This window comes from Canis lupus, chromosome 15, assembly GCF_011100685.1.
Source record: "Canis lupus familiaris isolate Mischka breed German Shepherd chromosome 15, alternate assembly UU_Cfam_GSD_1.0, whole genome shotgun sequence".
Classification (NCBI taxonomy): domain Eukaryota; kingdom Metazoa; phylum Chordata; class Mammalia; order Carnivora; family Canidae; genus Canis; species Canis lupus.
In genome coordinates, this window is record NC_049236.1 from 8,042,391 (window position 1) to 8,061,202 (window position 18,812).

The 18,812-nt window shown below is 61.7% G+C and overlaps 1 protein-coding gene across 1 annotated transcript in view; it reads left to right on the forward strand.

Annotated features, from left to right (window-relative positions):
* CSMD2 (CUB and Sushi multiple domains 2) overlaps positions 1-18,812 on the forward strand; it is a gene marked incomplete at its 5' end in the record, with an annotated part of 437,990 nt that overhangs the window by 211,645 nt on the left and 207,533 nt on the right. The window contains one exon of the mRNA XM_038557633.1: positions 8,944-9,126. Coding sequence (XP_038413561.1) covers positions 8,944-9,126 — 183 coding nt within the window. The remainder of the gene's footprint in view (positions 1-8,943; positions 9,127-18,812) is intronic.

Genomic DNA, 18,812 nt, shown 5'->3' on the forward strand with positions numbered 1-18,812 from the left:
GGCCAGCCTAGAGTCGAGAAGGCGCGGTGGCGGCTCCTGGAGGCCCGGGCGGCGGGGAGGGGGCCCCAGCTCCTGCACCCCATTCAGGGCCCGGTAACCGGCCGCGAGGCGACTGGAGGACCGGCTGCACAAGGGTCTTGCCGGGGGAGGCTGGTCGGCGGGGGGCACGGGGGCGACCGCAGGCCTCTCTGGGGCTCTGTTCACGTGCACCCGGGTCACGGGGCCTCGGTGAGGGTCCAGGGTGCTCGGATGTGACGGTGCGGGTGCAGGGCAAGTGCAGACGCATCAGGTCGGCACACAGCGGCTGGAGACCCGGGTTCAGGGCTGAGCTCTGACGCGCACTACTGGGGGGCAGGGAAGGGCTTGGACTCGGGGCTCCAGGCGTCTCCCCCACATCCGAGGTCCTCTGGATGCTCAGCCCCGAACGTGCCCGGCGGTCTGGGCACCACCCCAAGCCCCTAGTCTGCCCATATTTTATCAGCGGCGCGGATGAGACGTCGATAGCGCAGCCAGGACGGGGCAACGTCACTGCAGTCCGCGCGGTGACCCGCAGGGGAGCTCGCGGCCGAGTCACCCGGGTGGGGGAGGTGGGCTCAGAGTCAGCACCTAGAGGTTACCCAGGGTGTCGGGGTGGGCTTCGTCGGGGGCCGAGTCCAAGCCGGGGGGACGGTGGAGAGACCCTGCAAGTGTTCCCGGAGGGGGGAGCTGCATCCGTGTATGTGAGGGGCTGTCGGGTGGGAAGCGGGCTCGGGCGCGTCTGGCACAATGTCACCGGAGAACAAGAGGACGGACCGCTGAGCGCCTGTCATGTGCCGGAAGCTTCGTTCCCATTTTCTCAAGGGTTTCCCACAGAGTCCCGTGGCTTGGGTGGCCCCAGGGACCGCCCCGTCCCTCCTGTCATCCCCCCTGGTCCCCGCAAGCCCGCTTGGGACCCGGCGTCACAGCTGAGCCACGGGTGGAGAAGCTGCCGGCCGCATGCGGGTCCCGGCTGGCCCACGGCTGCTCCTCCTGTCGGGGGGACCTGACCTCGGAGGGATGACGTCCTGCCTCGTCACATCACATCAGGGCCAGGACCCGTGGGACCTCGGATTCCACTCCGTGTCCCTTTGGCTGCAGAGGCCACGAGAGTCGCAGAATTTCAGTTCCTTGGAAAAGCCCGTAGAAGCCAAAGCTGTGCCCCAGGAAGTGGGCGCGAGCCTGGGTTCCGCGTGCCAGGCAGCTGGGGTTTGGTGTTTTCGTACGTCGTGAATCCCCACGGGCCGCGTGACACGGTCCCATGGGCCAGGAGCCGGGGTAGGAATCCGTTCTGTGGGGGTTCTGAAGGCCAGAGCTGCACGACCAGGGTGTGGCCGCCTCGCTGTCCGCGCGCTCGCTGCACGTGGCCGCCTCCCCGCTGTGACACCAGGCCCGGGCGCTGGCCCCGGGAGACACAGAGCACGAGCTCCTGGAGGCGCCTCTCGCAAGGACCCGGATCCTGTGGATGTGACCCCGCCCGACGGCTCAAGGGGCCGTAGAGGCCCCGTCTCTGGCTCTAGCCACAGAGGAGGTGAGCACCTCACCAGGTGAGTTGGGGACTCAGCACCGTCCACGCTGAGCTCCCGGGTCTATCCAGCCGTGCTGCGGCTCCTCGGCGGACGCACAGTGTGTCCACGTCAGGCCCGCAGGCCGAGCCAGCGTAGGTGCAGGAGCGCTCGGTTCACACAGGACGACTTCCTACACAACAGTCACGCCGCCGTCCTGCAGCCTCCCAGCGTCACCCGCCCGGACCCTCCACGGCCCCCGGGCCTCGGTCCAACAGACCGGGTGTCCTCGGGGCCTCCCTGGCCCTGTGTGTGCTCTTAGCCAGTCTCTCCATCCCTAATCCTGGGTGTTCCAACCTCCATGTCCCTGATCTGCCTCCACATCCCTAATCCCGGGCATCCCTAATCCCGGGCGTCCCCACTCCACATCCCTAATCCCAGGCGTCCCCCCTCCACGTCCCTAATCCCGGGCATCCCCCCTCCACGTCCCTAATCCTGGGCGTTCCCCCATCCACATCCCTAATCCCGGGCATCCCCCCTCCGCATCCCTAATCCCAGGCATCCCCCTTCCGCGTCCCTAATCCCAGGCATCCCCCCTCCGCGTCCCTAATCCCGGGCGTCCCCCCTCCACGTCCCTAATCCTGGGCGTCCCCCATCTGTATCCCTAATCCCGGGCGTCCCCCCTCCGTGTCTCTAATCCTGGGCATCTCCCCCTCCCCATCCCTAATCCCGGGCATCCCCCCTCCATGTCTCTAATACTGGGCGTCCCCCCTCCACATCCCTATCCTAGGCGTCCCCCCTCCACGTTCCTAATCCCGGGCGTCCCCTCTCCATGTCTCTAATCCTGGGCGCCCCCCTCTGCGTCCCTAATCCCAGGAGTCCCCCCTCCATGTCCCTAATCCCGGGCGTCCCCCCTCTGCGTCCCTAATCCCAGGAGTCCCCTCCCCCCGCATCCCCTCTCCGCATCCCCCCTCCGCATCCCTAATCCATCCCTAATCCATCCGCATCCCTAATGCATCCCTCCACGTCCCCCCTCTGCGTCCCCCCTCTGCATCCCTAATCCCGGGTGTCCCCCCCTCCACATCCCTAATCCTGGGCATCCCCCCTCCACGTCCCCGACCCCGAGTGTTCTCACCTGTGAAGAGGGGCTAATAAGATGCCCTCAGGGGTCGTCCCAGGGCTCCTGTAGTGAATCCCGACTCCGGCCAGCAGCTGGGATGTGCTCCGTGAACAGCCCCGTCCAGAGTCCGCTCCCCTTGGCCTGCAGCTCCCCTCCCAGCCTACAGCCCGGCCTGAAGCCTCGGGTCCCTCTGCCCAGCGTCTGGGGGATTCTTCCCCGTGAGACGCCCTGGCCCAGCGGGGCGGCGGGGGGGGAGGGGGGAGGCGGGTACCTGCCATCTCACTTCGCACAGGTGGCCTGAGGCATCCGTGGGCAGAGCCCGCCCCCCTCCAGGGACTCCCGGCCCCATGGTCATCTGCCCCGGCCTCCTCGGGGTTGGCAGCTGGCACCGCTGGGCCACCCCTCCCCTCACTAGAAGCCTGAGCCCCGGGGTGGGAGAACGAGGGGGTCCTTTGTCTAGAAACGCTCCCCGTCCTGCGTGTCACAGTCGCAGGTCAGGGTCGGGGAGGCAGCTCCGGCGCCCTCAAAGCCTGAGCTCCCGGAGCCTGGAAATCCAGCCCCCTCCGAGGGGGCAGCCAGCTGTAGGAAATGCATTCATAGTTGCAATTGCTTTGCTTCCCAGTAGAACAAGAAATATTTAAGGAACAGGCAATTAGCACTTACCAGAAACATTATAAAATTACATACAACTTGCTAACAAGTTTTAGCATCAATCTGGGAGTCTCCTCGCCTCCTGACTCAGAGCCTGGAATCCGGCAGCCGAAGGCTGTGTTGGGGGATTTGGCCGGCACGGGGGACAAAGGAGCCCGGCCCCTGGCCCTGTAGATACTCGGGCGGGTCAGACGCGGTGCAGGGAGGACGCCCAGGGGAGGGCACCCGTGGTCCTCGTTGTCCCAGAGCCTCGTGCGTGGTGCCGAGGATGGGGCACGTGCGTGGTCCCCCATTTGGGACGCTGGGGCCCCAAGGACAGGAAGACGGTCTGTGCCTCCACCCAAGTCTCAGCCAGCGTTCAGTAGAGTCGGGAACGTGCAGGAAGCTGGGGAGGTACCAGGGAGGGGGCTAAGCCGGCTCGAGGGCGTCCGGGAAGGCTTCCTGGAGGAGCGGGCGTCGGAGGCTGAGGCCGGCACAGCGGCTGCCAAGCGGCTGGCCAGACGTCCCCGAGAGGACAGCGTGGGGGCAGGAAGGCCAAGGCATGCGGGAGGATAGCCGAGCTCCACTCCGCAGAGGGCGCACTGAGCTTCCAGCAGCCTCGGCCTTGCACGGGCCAGAAGGAAGGCCACGAGCCACGGACTGGCGTCGCTGGCTCCCCCCCCTTCCGGATCCTTCCTTTGCCTTGTGCGCGTGGCCGCTTCCAGCATCGAGCCTGCTGTGCTCGGGACGCCCGTGCCGCCTCCGGCATCCCCGGGAGCTGAGCGGCCCCCGCGCCCGAGCTGCAGCCAGGAAGCGCCCAGAGCTCCCAGCACGCACACTGCATCTCCGTGAGCCCCGTGAAGCCCGCTCGGCACCAGGAGCCAGGGTCCATGAGAGGCGGGTGGCGGGAGCCCGCTCTGGGGGCAGCCGGGCTGCACCCTGGTCTGGCCGGCCCCGGGCGGGGGCGACGGCACAGGAGGCCGCGCCATCGGGTCGGCAGGGTCAGCAGGCCGCCCATGCAGCAGCGGCGACCTGCGTGACGACGTGGAGGAGAAACCCAGCGGGACGGTCTGCCCGGACATCCACAGAGCCGACAGCCAGCTCCGGGGTGGGGAGCTGCACACGGCTCGGAGGTGCGCCCTGGCCCCCACGTCCCCGACCAGCTCCTGGAGGAATGAGACAGGCCAGAGAGAACGTCCCCCCGCCCCCTCCCCCCCGACTCCGTCAGCGTCGTGAAGGCCTTGCAGGGAGACATATGACCGCCGAGACACAGATGTGGGCCACGGGGTCCTGGCACCCCCCGCCGGGGTCGTCTGGAGCTCCGAGGACGTGCCCATTGCTTGCCAGGAGCGGGGCCGGTGGGCAGTGGGCCTGGGCCGCCGGACATGCATAGACGCTGCCCCTGGTTGTGCAGACAAAGGCTTTCGAGGGCCCGCGGCCTCCGAGCCCACACGGATTTCACCATTGAGCCCCCAGCACGCCCTGACGCGGCGCGAGCACCGTTTCCATCCTGCTGACGACGACACGAGCCCCGGGAGCGTGGCAGGTGTGCCCGAGGCCTCCCGGTCGTGCCACGGGCAGATCTAGAGCCTCGTCGGTGCCGCCGCTGGTTCCTCCCCACGGCCACCGGGGAGCCGGCCTGAGGGGTCGGGGGCCTCAGGGTGGGAGGTGCCCCGTCAGGTGCGCCCCGGCCCGAGCCCCTGCTTCCAGCGCCGCCCCCGCCGTCAGCCCTGCCCCAGAGCCCCACCTGCTGCCGAGCGTGGCGTGGGCACGGGATCTGCACTCGCGTTCGCTGCCCGAGCTGCATGGTCATCGTGAGGCCTCGCCGTGCTGGGTGGACGGAGCCGGGGGGTCGCTGTGTCCCTCATGCCCGGCACGGTGTGGGCCCACGAGGCCCCGGTCCCTGTCCTCCTCCCCCTGCTGTGCCCCCAGCGCCGGGGGCGGTGACCCCAAGGCCGCGTCGGTCCCTCTAGAGGGCGGCGAGCACCAGTACCAAGAAGGAAAGACGAAGGAGAAACCGAGAAACCGAGGGGCCCCTCGGCCCAGGGCGGGAGTCCTATTTGGAATCGGAAAGTGGAAAACCCAGGAGGGGACGGAGGCTGGTCATGGGCGGAAGCCTGGGCATCTCGGAAGCAGACCCTAAGTCTGCGGGCAGCTGCTTGGCGGTAGGGAGAGGGACGGAGGGACGGACAGAGGGACGGATGGAGGGAGGGACAGAGCCCCCAGCCTCCAGGGGCTGAGAACCCCAAGCCCCCGCCCCGGCCCTGCTGCGGCCCCGCACACGCACTCCGGTGCCTTTGCCCTTTTGCTGGGGCTGCCCCAGCCCTGCCTCCCCTGAGGCTGCCCCCACCCTCACCCTCACCCCCACCCCCACCCCTGGGCCCCAAGAGCCGGGAGCTGGGAGCGCTCTCCAGGGACAGCAGCTGGGCCCGGCCTGCCCGGCACCCTTCCCCCGCCCTCACGCTCGCCCAGGTCCAGCTCTTGCCCTCCTGTCACCGTCCCCAGGTCCTGCCGATCCCCTGCTGGACCTCACTGTCCTCAGCACCCGCACCCCCTGACTGCACCCCAGCACCTCCGAGGTCCGGCCTCCCGCCCGCCGTGCCGCACCCTCCCTTGGCCCCTCCATCCCCCGCCCCGCTCCCTCCCCCGTAGCCGAGCCCCAGCCACACCCTTGGCTCCTGCTTCCTCCCAAGCCACCCCCAGCCCCCAGCCCCCCCACCAGCCCCTTCCTCGAGTCCGCGCGCCCAGCCCCCGAGGGCTTGGGGGACGGGACGGGCCCAGGGCCCTGCGCAGCTGTACCCAACTGTGTCCCCTGCGCCCTCGTGGCCCCGGTGCCGGTGCCCCGGCCGAGGCCTCAGTCCTTCCGGTCCTGCCTGGCCCCCCTACGGCCAGGCCCCGTCTGTCGGCAGACACCAGGGCCGCGGCCCCCCCACTGAGCCATAGGGCTCACATGCCGCCCCCGCGTCCCCCTGAAGGCCCAGCGAGCCCCTGGTGGCCCTGGCTCTGGGCCTCTGCTGTCACCCGCCGTGCTCCGGTGCTGCGGCCGACCATTCGCTCTGGGCATCCGGGCATCCGGGCATCTGTCCGCCTCCTTCCCTCGCTTCAAGCATGGTTGAGCTTCTCCGATCCTAAATCCGCCTCCCTCTGCCTCAGGTCCGCCACGCTCCAGGACGCCGCGGGGCTTTTCCTCCTTTGTGTCCGCACAGCGTCTCCCCTGCCGGTGTCCGGCTCCCCCCATCCCCGTCCCCGTCCCCATCGCCTGTGCGCCCTCTGCACCCCAAGCACCCGCGGGGACCTCCTCCCGCCGACCCTCGTCAGCCCCCCAGCTGCTCCCCGCCGCTTCTGGGGCTGGGGAGCTACTCCCCGAAACCCTCCTCCTCCAAATCCTTGCTGCCCAGGGCCTTAGGCCCGCGTCCTGCTGGCCCGTCCCACGTCCCTGACCCTGTCTGGGGCCGACACCGCCCCGTCCGGGGCCGTTGCATCCTTGGTCCCGCTGCTCATACCGCCTGCGAGCGGAGCCCCCAGTGTGCCCCAGCGCTGGACTCTGCCCTGGGACGTAAGCCCCACGCGGCCGTTGCCCACCCTGCCCTGTCGGCCCCGTGGAGGCGCAGCGAGCGCTCAGGCTGCAGGCACACCCGGCCCGGCCCGGGGCCTCCTGCTATCCCTCCCGGCTCTGTCTGCCTGTCCCCCACCGCCACCCCCCCCCCCCCCCCCCGCGGTTGAGATTGTGCCAAACCTCACTTGTCAAAGCACCAACACTTGACGCGCTGACGCCGGGGGCCGAGGTGGGAGCCGCTCGCAGGGCCCCGAGCGTCCTTCCCTGTGGGCCGGGCTCTCGCCAGCTTGCTCCCCGGGAAGCCGGGCCTCGCCTGCGTCAGTCGGTGCCCCGGAGCCCTGGGCTCAGGCCTGCTCCCCGCAGCCTCACCTTCCAAATTTGAGTCACGGGCTCCTTCTGGATGCTCCGCACGCGCACACGCTCACGTGCTCACACTCGCTCACACGCTCACTCACACCCACACACTCGCTCACACACACTCATGCTCATACACCGGCTTACGCTCACACTCGTACTCATGCTCACACACTCACACTCACACTCATGCTCACACATGCTCACACACACTTGCTCACACGCTCACACTCACTTGTGCTCACACACTCACGCTTGCAAACTGGCTCACACTCCCACTCCCTCACATGCTCACACTCATGCTCACACATGTTCACACATGCTCACACTGGCTTATACTCGCACTCACGCTCACTCTCACACACTTGTGCTCCTATACTCGCTCACGCTCGCTCACACACTCACACTTGCACTCACATGCTCACACATCCGTACTCACAGTCACACACTGGCTCATGCTCATGGTCACACACTCATGCTCACACACGCTCACATACTCACGCTCACACTCACTTGCGCTCACACACTGGCTCACAAACTCACACTTGCTCATACTCACACTTGTACTCATATAGTCGCTCACACTCACATTCACACTTGCTCACACTCATACACTCCCTCATACTCGCTCGCACACTCACGCTTACACTTGCACTCACATGCGCACACCCCGGCCAGGGAATGCCTTTTCCCAGCCCGGCAGAACGCTGCAGGCCCCAACGTTCAGGGGGCACGGCGGTGACGAGCGTGTCGGCACAAGGCAGCGCTGGGCAGCCCGGGTGCCCCACAGAGCCCGCGGGTGGTGGTAGGACGGCTCATGCGGGATCTCGGCTGCTGGGCTCACGCACCTGCCGCCCAGGGCCCACAGTCGCGTCTGCAGCAGAGGCAGGGCCCCCGGGGCCCACATCCGGGAAGGCACCCAGCAGGCTCCCTGACTGCTCCGGCTGCCTCCCCTCCACGTCACGGGCCCCCAGCCGCCCTTCCCCCCCCCCGTCCCTTTCTCTCCCTCCCCGCAGACAGCTCCTGCCCTCTTCTCCCTCGCCCCTCCCGTCCCCTGGGGCCCCTGGCCCCCCTTCCCCTGTCACAGCACCAAGCACAGGCTGCTGGCGGTGGAGGTGACTCCAGGGGACACCCGGGGCCCAGCCAGGACAGAGGCCTCTCCCGACACGTCCAGGGCCCCGCTGACTGTCCCCTGAGGCCGGGCTGTCCCGGGGAACCCACTCTGTGTGCAACCCACACGGCTGAACCCAGCGAACTGTAAAAGCCTGTCGTTGAGCCGCTCGGGGCACTTTGCCATCTCAGAGTTCAGGGAAAGCTTTGTGAACGCACCTCCCTGGCGGGAGGCAGCGAATGTGGAGCCTCGCGTGATCTCTGCGGGGGCACGGCAGGCACGAAGCCGCCTCGTTCCCGCTCCCCTTGGCCGCTCAGGATGGAGCCGAGGCCAGGGAGCTCCTCGCTGATCTCTGCTCGCTCCTGGGCCGGGAGTGTCCCAGAGCCCGGGGACCCAGCTCCGCGGGGTGCAGCGCCCACACGCCCCCCCCAGACGCTGCGTGCGCCCAGCAGGCGGCCGGAAGGCCAGTCCACCCAGGATGCGGTTGTGAACTGGCCGCAGCACAAATGCTCGCGGGAGGTCCCCCCGGGCCGCCCTGGGCCCCAGCCAGGGTGGGGGGTGGAGGCGCCGCAGACCCGGGACGCAGACCCCCAGCTCCCCGGAAGGCGGGCAGTCACCTTTGTCTCTGTTTTCTCCCCTTCGTGTCTTGCAGAGATCGAGCAGGGCAGCTGCGGCGACCCCGGCATCCCCGCCTACGGCCGGAGGGAAGGCTCCCGGTTCCGCCACGGCGACACGCTCAAGTTTGAGTGCCAGCCCGCCTTCGAGCTGGTGGGCCAGAAGGCAATCACGTGCCAAAAGAATAACCAGTGGTCGGCTAAGAAGCCAGGCTGCGTGTGTAAGTGAGCGGGGACGGGGCCGCTCTGGGGACCCCGAGGGGCAGAGGCCCTCACTGACTGGCCGACCCAGGGCCCGTCCTCGGGCACCTCGCAGGTCGCGGCAACAACTTCGCGCTGCCTGGTGTCTTCCCTCCCCAGCGGTGCCGGCCGGGCCCTCGTTTCCGGCGGTGACGTAGGCAGAAGCCCGGGAACGCTTGCTCTTGCCGGTGGGGGGCGCCTTCTGGGCCGTCCTGCCTCCTCGCGGGTCCTCGAGGGCAGGGCAGGGGCCACGGGGGCCCGTCCGCCAGGCTCCAACCCAGACGTGTCCCCCGTGGCCGCCCGTGACACCGTGACTCCGATCAGGGCCAGGGCCTGCGGGTTTGCAAGACTCACTGCCAGCCTCTGGGCCCCGGGAGCTCCGGCCGGCCGGGCGAGGAGGGGGTCCCTCGAATTGCTGCTTCTTGGGCTGGACTTGGTGGGGGGACCAAGCTGTCTCTGGACTGCTGATCCTTTGGGGCGCTCACCCGATGGCAGCGACAAGGAGGCCCTGCATCCTCCCTCTGGGGCAGGATGACCATACTGTCCGGCAGAAACGGTCCTTGAAGTCCTGCGCCCGGCAGGCGGCAAAGGCGGGCCCCGCGTGGTCTCTGTCGGGAAGTCCGCGGCTCCGGCTCCCGGGCTGGCACCTCCTCTTCGCCCAACCCTCGCCACCCCACCCCCTCCACCTCTTTCCGTCGGCTTCTCGCAGGGGAGAGCAGAAGCCTGACCCTTTGGTCACTTCTCCTGCCGCAGTGGGTTTGGGGTCTGCGGGTGCCACAGAGTAGCGTGGCCACCCCGTCCCGGGGCTGAGGCGCAGAGGATGCCGGGGGCTCCAGGGGACGTCACAGGACTGAGATTTCAGCAGATGAGCCAGTGCCTGGGGTCGTACCTTTTCAAACAACAACAACAAAAATCACTTTGTCTTGACGGAGCATCTGTGCCGACTTGGGAGTCTGTGTAAAGATGCTTGCGGAGGTTCCAAGAGCAAATCGCTTTTAGACACACGCTTGTTGCAAAAAAAGTAAATAAAACGGCATGAAATCCGCCCGTCTCTCCAGCCGGGTGTGGTTAGGACATAGCGCCAACCTCTAGCCCCGTAGGGGCCTGGGAGCCAAGGGGGCTGGGCCGGGGGTGGGGGGACTGGGCAGGGCCGCCCAGGGCTGGCGGGAGCAGAGGCCCGAGCTGCTGGACGGACACGCGCTGCTCTGCGCTACAGGGTGGAGGCCGAGATGTGGACTGTGGGGGCCCAGCATGGTGGCGGCTTCATCCTCAAGTCCGCCGGGTGAAGCAGGCAGGGAGGACTGGAAGAGGCTCAGGCCCCTGGGCCAAGGGGTAGCAGAGCCGCCGCGTCATGGGACGCGGTAAAGTCTCCTGCCTCACAGGCTGAGGGATGCTGGTCAGCAGAAGACCTACTTGACCCTTTGGCCCTCTGGAAGGGTTTTAGGGACTCTTTCTAGAACCTTCCGTGAGAGCCTAGGGCCATGAAGCGCCGCTCAGCAGGCCCTTCGTTTCCAGGAGCAAGGCTGGCGGCCTCCCACTGCTTGCAAAGGGAGGGGGAGCAAGGACGGAGCCGCCCGACAAGGGGGTAGCAGCACTCTCTGTGGTTTAAAATGAGAGAGGGGAGCCGAGAGGCGTTGGATGAGCCCATGGAGCCCGCACCGGGCGGCGGAGGGGCAGTGTGACCTTGCATCCCCCGGACGGGTCTGGGGAGTAGGGGTCTGACATCCCCAAGGCGCCCCTGTTGCTCCAGTGTTTCGGGTCCCTTGGGTGCAACAGGACACAGCTGGAGCCGCCGGGACACTGGCCTCAGTGAAGAGGCTGGAGAGAGCCAGCTGGCCCCGTGCCCTGGCGCCGCCCAGCAAGGACGCGTCCCCTTCCCACGAAGCCAGGGGAGTGCCAGTGCCAGCTGTCAGCCCCCATGAGTACCCAGCCCCTGCGCCGACACTGCTGCGGGTCCCCGGCATTGCCCCCAAGGGCCGCACGGTCTACTCGGTGGTAAAACAGGACCCTAAGCAGCCCTGGGTTACGGAGACAGCTTGGGATTCAGACTCCGGAGACGTGATTCGGGGTCCTGGCTCGGGCCCGTGACGGCGGCCAGGGAGCCCTCCTCTGTCTGCATTTTGGTTTCGTAATGTGTCTGGCAGGGTGGCGTCCGTCCTGGCTCCCGATTCTGAGCCCCTGTGATCATATTTACAGAACAAGGTCACTGTGGCCTCAACCGTCCTCACTGCCCACGGCGAGTGCTTGGAAGCCACTTCGGAAAGTGGGTCATTGACCGAGCAGGTCACGTAGCGTCCAGGAGTTGTCAAGCCGCAGTCCTGACCCTGACCCTGACCCCCGATCAAATGTGTCCTAACGGGTGACCCCCAGGGAAGGGCCGACGTCTATGAGTGTCCACAAAAATATGAAAGCATGTGGTCCACCTCTGTGCTTGGCGAGGCGGGGGTAACGGACGGACAGAAGCCCCTCTAGCAAGAGTCTGCGTAAATGCCCTGAATCTCCCCACACGTCACAATGAATATTATTAGTACCACACCGAGCGGACCCACTCTTGTTTCCCTCTTAGAATTTAGAAGGGGAAAAAAAAAAGGATTTAGAAGGGGTTCGGGGCAGTGTGTTGATGGTCCAAATTTCCATGAACAATTGTCCAAAGAAGTGCAAAGCGGCGCATCATTCTTCTCTTGAAGCATTTCCTTCCAGACGGCTCTTTCCTCGGGAGACGGCGGGAACACACTCTTCATGTTCCCAAACGTTCCCTGTAGCAAAGCGGAGGCTTCAGAACCATCCGCGGGGCTTTTGAGCGGCCCTCGCAGTAGTAAACGCTCGATAGATGGTCTTTTTTGTTTTTTTTTTTAATCTAGGTGTTAAAGGAGATGATGTTTCTCACAGTGAGAAGCATTTTGAAAGGAAGGACGGAGCCAGCTTCTTTCCTCCGAGTGTCCTCCTCTGCGGTTAATCCACACCTGCAGGGACCTGTGCTCAAAGTCAGCTAGAAGTGGGAGTACTTGGCGTCCGCCCAGCAGTGTTTGCTGTGCGTCTACCCCGCGCCGCGCATCGTGCGTTGGATTCAGAGCTGGTCGGCCTCTGCCCGGGAAGCATGCTCAACCTGGCGTCCTGCCGAACACGTGCTGGCCCCGCCGCACATTTTCTTCACTTTCCCGGAGTGAATTTCTGCCCACGTCTCCCCATCCCTTGCAGAAGCATGGAGGGCCTGCCCCGTGCAGCCCGGTAGTTTTCCTCCCGCCCCAAGTCAGCCTGGCAGTGCAGGTGGCGCAGGGATCCTCGAGGCTTTGTTGACAGGCCCGCGGACGGCTTCACACTTCACGAGGTGGCCAGGAAACCAATTATCGGTCCATTAGCGGCCACTTATAAAAGAGGTTTCAAAACAGGCTTCACTAGAGATGCGCGGAGACCCCACAAACTCCACAAACACAGTGTCTCTTTCGCCGTTCTGTGCACCGCGGCGGGGGGGGGGGGGGGGCGGGGGGGACGGGGGGCGGGGATGTGTGAAGCCTGATCGCTCAGCTCTAGTGGACGTGGCCTGCTTGCGACACGCCACATGCGAAGGCAGGGCCCACGGCGTGGGTGCAGCGCAAGGCGGGGATCAGCAGCCAAACCTTTGAGAGACCAAGGGAGGGCAAGTGGGTCCTGGGGCCCCGGAGACAATGTCCCAGAGGGCACGGGGCTGGGGCCTTGCCGTGCCGACAGGTAAAGGAGGGTGCTCCACGCAGGAATGCCGTGGGGAGTGGTCCTCTGTTAGTCCCTACACCCCGAGTTCCTCCCCCTGAGCCCCCCACGCGGCCCCACACTTGACACACACGCACATGCACACACATCTGGACAAAGTGCATGGAGCCACATGGTCATCTGGATTCTCAGCCTCGGCATTGTCGACATTTTGGACCAGATAATTCCTTTGGTGGAGGAGGGGCAGTCCTGAGTGCTGTTGGACGTCCCTGTCCTGTACCCACTAGAAGCCCGTGGCACGCACACCCCTCCTGTAGCTGGTTGTGACAACCAAAATGACTCCCTATCGGACACTGGCCGGTATCCCCTGAGAGAAGGAGCACCCGAGATTGTGACCCACCAGTCCAGGGCACTCTACACTTGACTTGCCAGATTCGAAAGATGAAGAACTCTGTGTTTTTGCATTTTAAGTGAGGCTGTGGTTAAAGCCTGTAGGATTGCAATGGTGGGAAAGCTTGGGGTGAAGGAGGATGCCAATACTTCGTAAATGGTTTATTAACCATTAACCCTACGGCTTCATGGAATATTCTCTTTTCTCATTTTACCAGTGGAAACAAAGCCCAAGGAGACACGGGGACTAGCTCAGAGGTTGTAGGACCACTAAGGGTTGGGCTGGGATTTGAAAGGTTCAGTGACGGAGTGGGTTCCTACCCAAGCCCTCTACTATCTCCACTGTGCCGGATTTCCAGAATCCAAGGGCTCATGTGCAGCAGCAAGGACAAGGAGGCCTTAGGGCCAAATTACTAGCGCAGGGTGTTGGCTGAGTTCCTCCCGTGAAGTGTCAGAGAGGGACAAGCATTAAGCAAATTCATGAAGGCTGGACCCAAGACCCTCGTTGGAACCGTAGGAATGCGGTCTGCCCATGTGCAATATGCGGGTGCCCAAGCATTGCCCTAGCTTTACTTTTTCTCATTCCTTCTACCCATCCGTTGATCCATCCATCGTTGATTTATTGAGCACCTACTGTATACAGGCTCAGCTGTATAAGAGCAGATGTTCTGGTCCAATCGTAACCCGGAAGGCCTCCGGGGATGATCTTGCTCATCTGGGGATGGAGGAGGAGGGGTATCTCTTGAGCCTAGCCTTACGTAGTGTGCTAGGACTCCTTTGGGAAGTATCTGGAGCACAGGGGTCATAACTCAGCACAGGCTCTTGGTATATTCTAGTATTTTAAACATTTAAGTAAATGTAGACGTTACAAGTAAAATACTCTTCATTTCACTTCTTTAAACCAAAACTGATTTCGGCCAAGAACCTTGGCTGTTCTTTGATTCTTATCCACACGCGTCCATAGTACGCGTGGTTTTGTAGGGAACATATCAACCCCCATTCTGTGTTACGGGTCACGTTACCTTACCAGGCTGCTGCAGGTCTCTCGCGCTTTCCATCCTTAGTTATCTGCGGAATATTCTATTTACTGGATGGAGCCTTGGCCTAGTCAAGTGTCTTGTTCAGTTATTTTACATAAAGCTGGAATGAACATCCTTACGCACGTAGCTTTTTTTCTTTTTTTTTTCTTTCTTTTTTTTTTTTTTTTCCTGCGTCTTCTCTTGAACTCTAATTCCTTAGGGTGGATCTCCAGAAGTGAGGTTGTCAGGCTGGAGTGTGAGCATTCTGACGGCACTGGGCGTATGCACGGCTCCCCCAAAGTGCTGTGCCGGTTCATGATGCCAGTAACAAAAGCTGTACGATCAAGGATGATATTCATAAAAAAAAAAAAAAAAAGAATGATATTCACGTACCGTGTGGCCTTCCCACCCAGAAACATGGCGTCTCTCTTTCACGTTCCTCTGCTTTCGCTTTTCCAGATACCGCAACGTTGCGGTTTTCCTCATCTAGGTCACATAACATACTGCTTGCAACCTTTATCTGCATCGCCAAACCCCACGTATCTGGGTGACCTTTTATAAAACTGCTGATTTAATAAGTCCAGTAAATCCCCAGCAACACACCCTTGCCGGTTTCCATAAGGGGCCACATGTTGTGACCCATGCTGTGTCCTCAAAGAGCTTGACCTCAAAGAGCTTGCCCTGATGCAGAGAGGGACATAATTTTGCAAATTAAAGGGGGTTCTCGTGGTTCAAAATTTAGTTTTTTCAACTAGAAAGCATTGGTGATACGGATGCATTTAGGATCCACCCCATGAGGATTCATTCTTTTATTTAGCGCATATTTGCGGAGCGTCTGCACCGGGACAGGTATCCTGGTGGGTGCTAAACGGGAGCAACAGCCCCCCACCCTCACGGAGCGTAGAGGACCGCAGAGCCTGGAAGATAGGAGGACGAGGTTGTGCTCCTGTTGGGACGGGGACGTGCAGGGAGCAGCCGGGCTCTTAGACGAGCAACGGGGTCTGAGCCCATCCACGGGGACGCCTAGTAGACTCGCCAGTGCACACTGGTGCACACACGAGTGCACCGCCCACCCGGGCCTCGGTGTGCAGCGCTTTCTGCAGCTCCTGGCTGCTTTCCTCCAGCCCAGCCGCCGGCCAGTCCTGTCTACAGGGCGCGGGAGCACTTGCTGCTTGCGATCCCGTGTGGCACATGCCTGCCCTGACGTGCGGCTCCCTGAGGGCCGTGCTGGTATTTTCCTTTACAATTTGGAGGTGCTCATTCTCCACTGTGGCAAGAAACACTTGCAGTTTTTTGTGCATCTAGTTTCCCAATCTATTTTCCTATTTTTTATTATTATTATTATTTTCCATTTTGCATCGTACATTCATTTTATGCAGACAAACCCTCAATATTAGTGATCCCTCTTCAAAGCCGACAGAGTTATCATCCACCATGACTCTGAGAGGCAGTTTGTTCTATTTTTGGTTATTTGTCAGTAATTTGATTTTTTAAAAAATATAATTTGCTAATCCATGTGGAGTTTATTTAGATGAATGTATAATGTATGGTCCCAACTATTAAGCAGTTTTCCAACACGATGTATTAAGCAATTCATTTCCCTTTTGATTTGAGGGAAATGAATTGTTTTATCACATACTGAATCCTCACATGCGGTTAAGTCTGTTTCTTGAGACACCACTTTGTTCTGCTGCTCTATTTCCATCTTAGCACCGGCATTGAATAATTTTAATTGTTGTTTTATAATATGTTCTAATATCTGGCAGAGCTAGAAACTACTCCTTCCTCCCTTAATTATTTTCTCTTTCAGAAATGTTCATTGTTATTCTCATCTGTTTGTTGTTCAAGATTAATTTTAGAATCATTTTGTCAGAGTAAAAAAGAAAAGGAAAGAAAGAAAGAAATCCTATTGGGATTTTGTATGTGCGCTCCTATTAAACCGTAAATTAACTTCAGCAAAATAGGCATTTTTATCATACACGGCCTTCCCATCCAGAAACATGGCATGTCCCTCTTTTTTGTTCATCTACTTTCATTTTTCTAAATATAACAGCTTTGTGGTTTTCTTCATAGAGGTCACATACGTCGCTTGCTACCTTTATTTTTAAACAGGCAGGTACTTTTTTCACTCCCCTCCTACCTCGACCGCAGTGCCCCAGGCACAGGGGCAGCCCGTCTGTTTTTGCCTCTTCTCTATAGCTGAGCCCCAACTTTCCCTGTAAATATATACTCCCAGATTTTCCAGGACAAGAACAATTTCAGACATCCTTTCCTTTGGCCCAGAAAATATGACTGCAACAGACTCTTTGGAAATTGCCTTTTTCAAATGTTTGCAGCCAGAATTGGGATCGGCCAAGGTTTGACAGCGTCAGCCTCAGCGTGGGGCTAATATTCGTGGGCACGGTTCGTGGTCGGGGCAGGAGGCTGCAGCGAGGGCTGTGTGAGCATCCTCGGTTGATGTCAGGCTCTGCTCAGTTCTCTAGGCTTCCTTGAGGGCCTTCCCAGACCACAGGTGGCCCCAGGAGAGAAGCAGGGAACCCAGGGATGGCTTTGGGCCACATTTGGATTTTAGGCCAATTCCTAGAAATTGGAAACCAGCATGTGAGGCTCTGGGGCCCCCCCTTCCCTTGTTACCCAGCCCTCCAGAGCCCGACACTGAAGACAGGCGGTCTCCCTGTGCTAGTCCCATGCAGAGGTTGTGGTCAGCTGGGGGAGCAGACACCCGCTCTGTATGAGGGCCTCCAGTAATCCGGAGGAATAATTTCCTTGTTCAACGTCCGGGTGGTGATGGGAGGTGGGGAGGCTCTGGGTCTGCTCCTGCACTGGAGAAGGGACGCCATAGTCATGGCCAGGAAGCTTTCCCGGAGCAGAGGGGCTGCCTGGGGAGGGTAAGCCAGGGGTGAGGAGGGCTGGGGCCGGGGGATCTGGTCCCGAACAAAGGGATGGCTCCTGAAGCTGCTTGCCAGCACTTCCCATCAGGAGGCCTTAGGAAGTGGAGTCAGCACTTGTCCTCCCAGGCCAATGTAGGTCATGCATCCCCGGTTACCCTTACTCCTAAACAGGTGGCTGTTCGTGGAAGGGGGTAGCTTCTGGGTTGACGCAAGGCCTCCCCACGGAGAAGAAGGTCCACCCCTGCAGGGTGTCCCTGCCCCAGCCAGATGCTGCAGGATTAGGAAGGGCCTTCCCAGAGCAGGGCGTGGAGAAGAAATCAAGAACAGGAGCAGAAGCCCCGTCCCTAGAGGGGGGCACACATGTGGGACGGGGATGACAGAGAGCGGGGTCCTGTCCCAGTCCCGTGGGCCCAGCGGATGCCAGTTCTGTGGAGCCAAACTCAGACTTCACCCCCACTGGTCGGAGGGCATGGATCACTTTATTTTTAAATACGCAGATATTTTACGGGGAAAGGAGATATTTATGTGCTCAGATGTGGCTAATCATTCAAATGACTCAAAGGCTTTGTGAAAGCAAGGATCTTCATCCCCGGAGATTCTGGTCCAGCAGGTCTGGGATGCATCCCAAGCATCGTGGTTCTAAAACCTTTCAAGGTGTAGATGTTAGGTTAGCTCCGCACCCCACTAATATGGACAGCTACTGCGTGCCAGCTGCTTGCAGGGGAGCCGTGCGTGCGTGCTGAGGGGTTTGGTCTCCCGGCAAGACGGCGGCCTCCCGAGGCGAGGGGCTGCGACCTACATGGCCCTGTGTTGTGAGTCTTGCCAGCCTGAGGCCGCCGAACGTCACCGTGCCAACCATAACGATGGCGGCAGCAGCGTCCCGTCCTCGTGGTCATAAGGCCTCTTTGCATTATTACGGTAATCGATGCGGCCACACAGTGCCCCCGGAATGTAAAGGAAGAAAAGCATCCCAACTGGAGGATTCTCAGAGGACTCCTTGGAGGATCCTAGCCCCGGCGGACTACCAGCCCAGGCCGACTCGGGAACCTGTCCAGAACCAAACCGCAAGCACCGCCGAGCGCAGGGCCCGATGCAAGTGCTACATTCCCACATCTGGGAGTCCCAGCCCCCTGGGCGGAACGAGGCTGGGAAAACAGAGCTTTAGGAGCGCAACCCTGCCTATGGGGGTGGGGGGTGGCCCGTATCTGCCCCCCTCACTTCAGTTTTCACCTGTAGGGTCGCTCCGTCTACGCGCTCCGAGGTCACGTGTGCACTAAGTGGCTTCTTGTGGCCTCCCTGCATCCCTGCTTTCTCTGCCGCTCCGTGTTTGACCACCATGGAGGACACACGAGGTTTCACCAGGACGGCGTGGGGCCTGTACCCCCCTCGGTGCCCCTCCTCTGTTCCGTCATCTCACTTGGTCCTAATTACGTCGCCAGCAGCCCCGGGCGTTCTGGGTGTCCTTGGGCTCTGTGGCTCCTGGGGAAGGTACCACTCACTTTCCCTGGATCTTTGGCCTTCTAGGAGGTCTTGGGCCACCCTTCTTGGGTTCACAGGTCATTCTTCCAGCACTTGCGTACGAAGGCAGTATCCTGGGGAGCTCGGGGAAGATGGGCGGCTGCCATAGGCTACGTGATTAAGCCCCTTCTTGCTCTGGGAGTTAGGTCAGACTCTCCCATA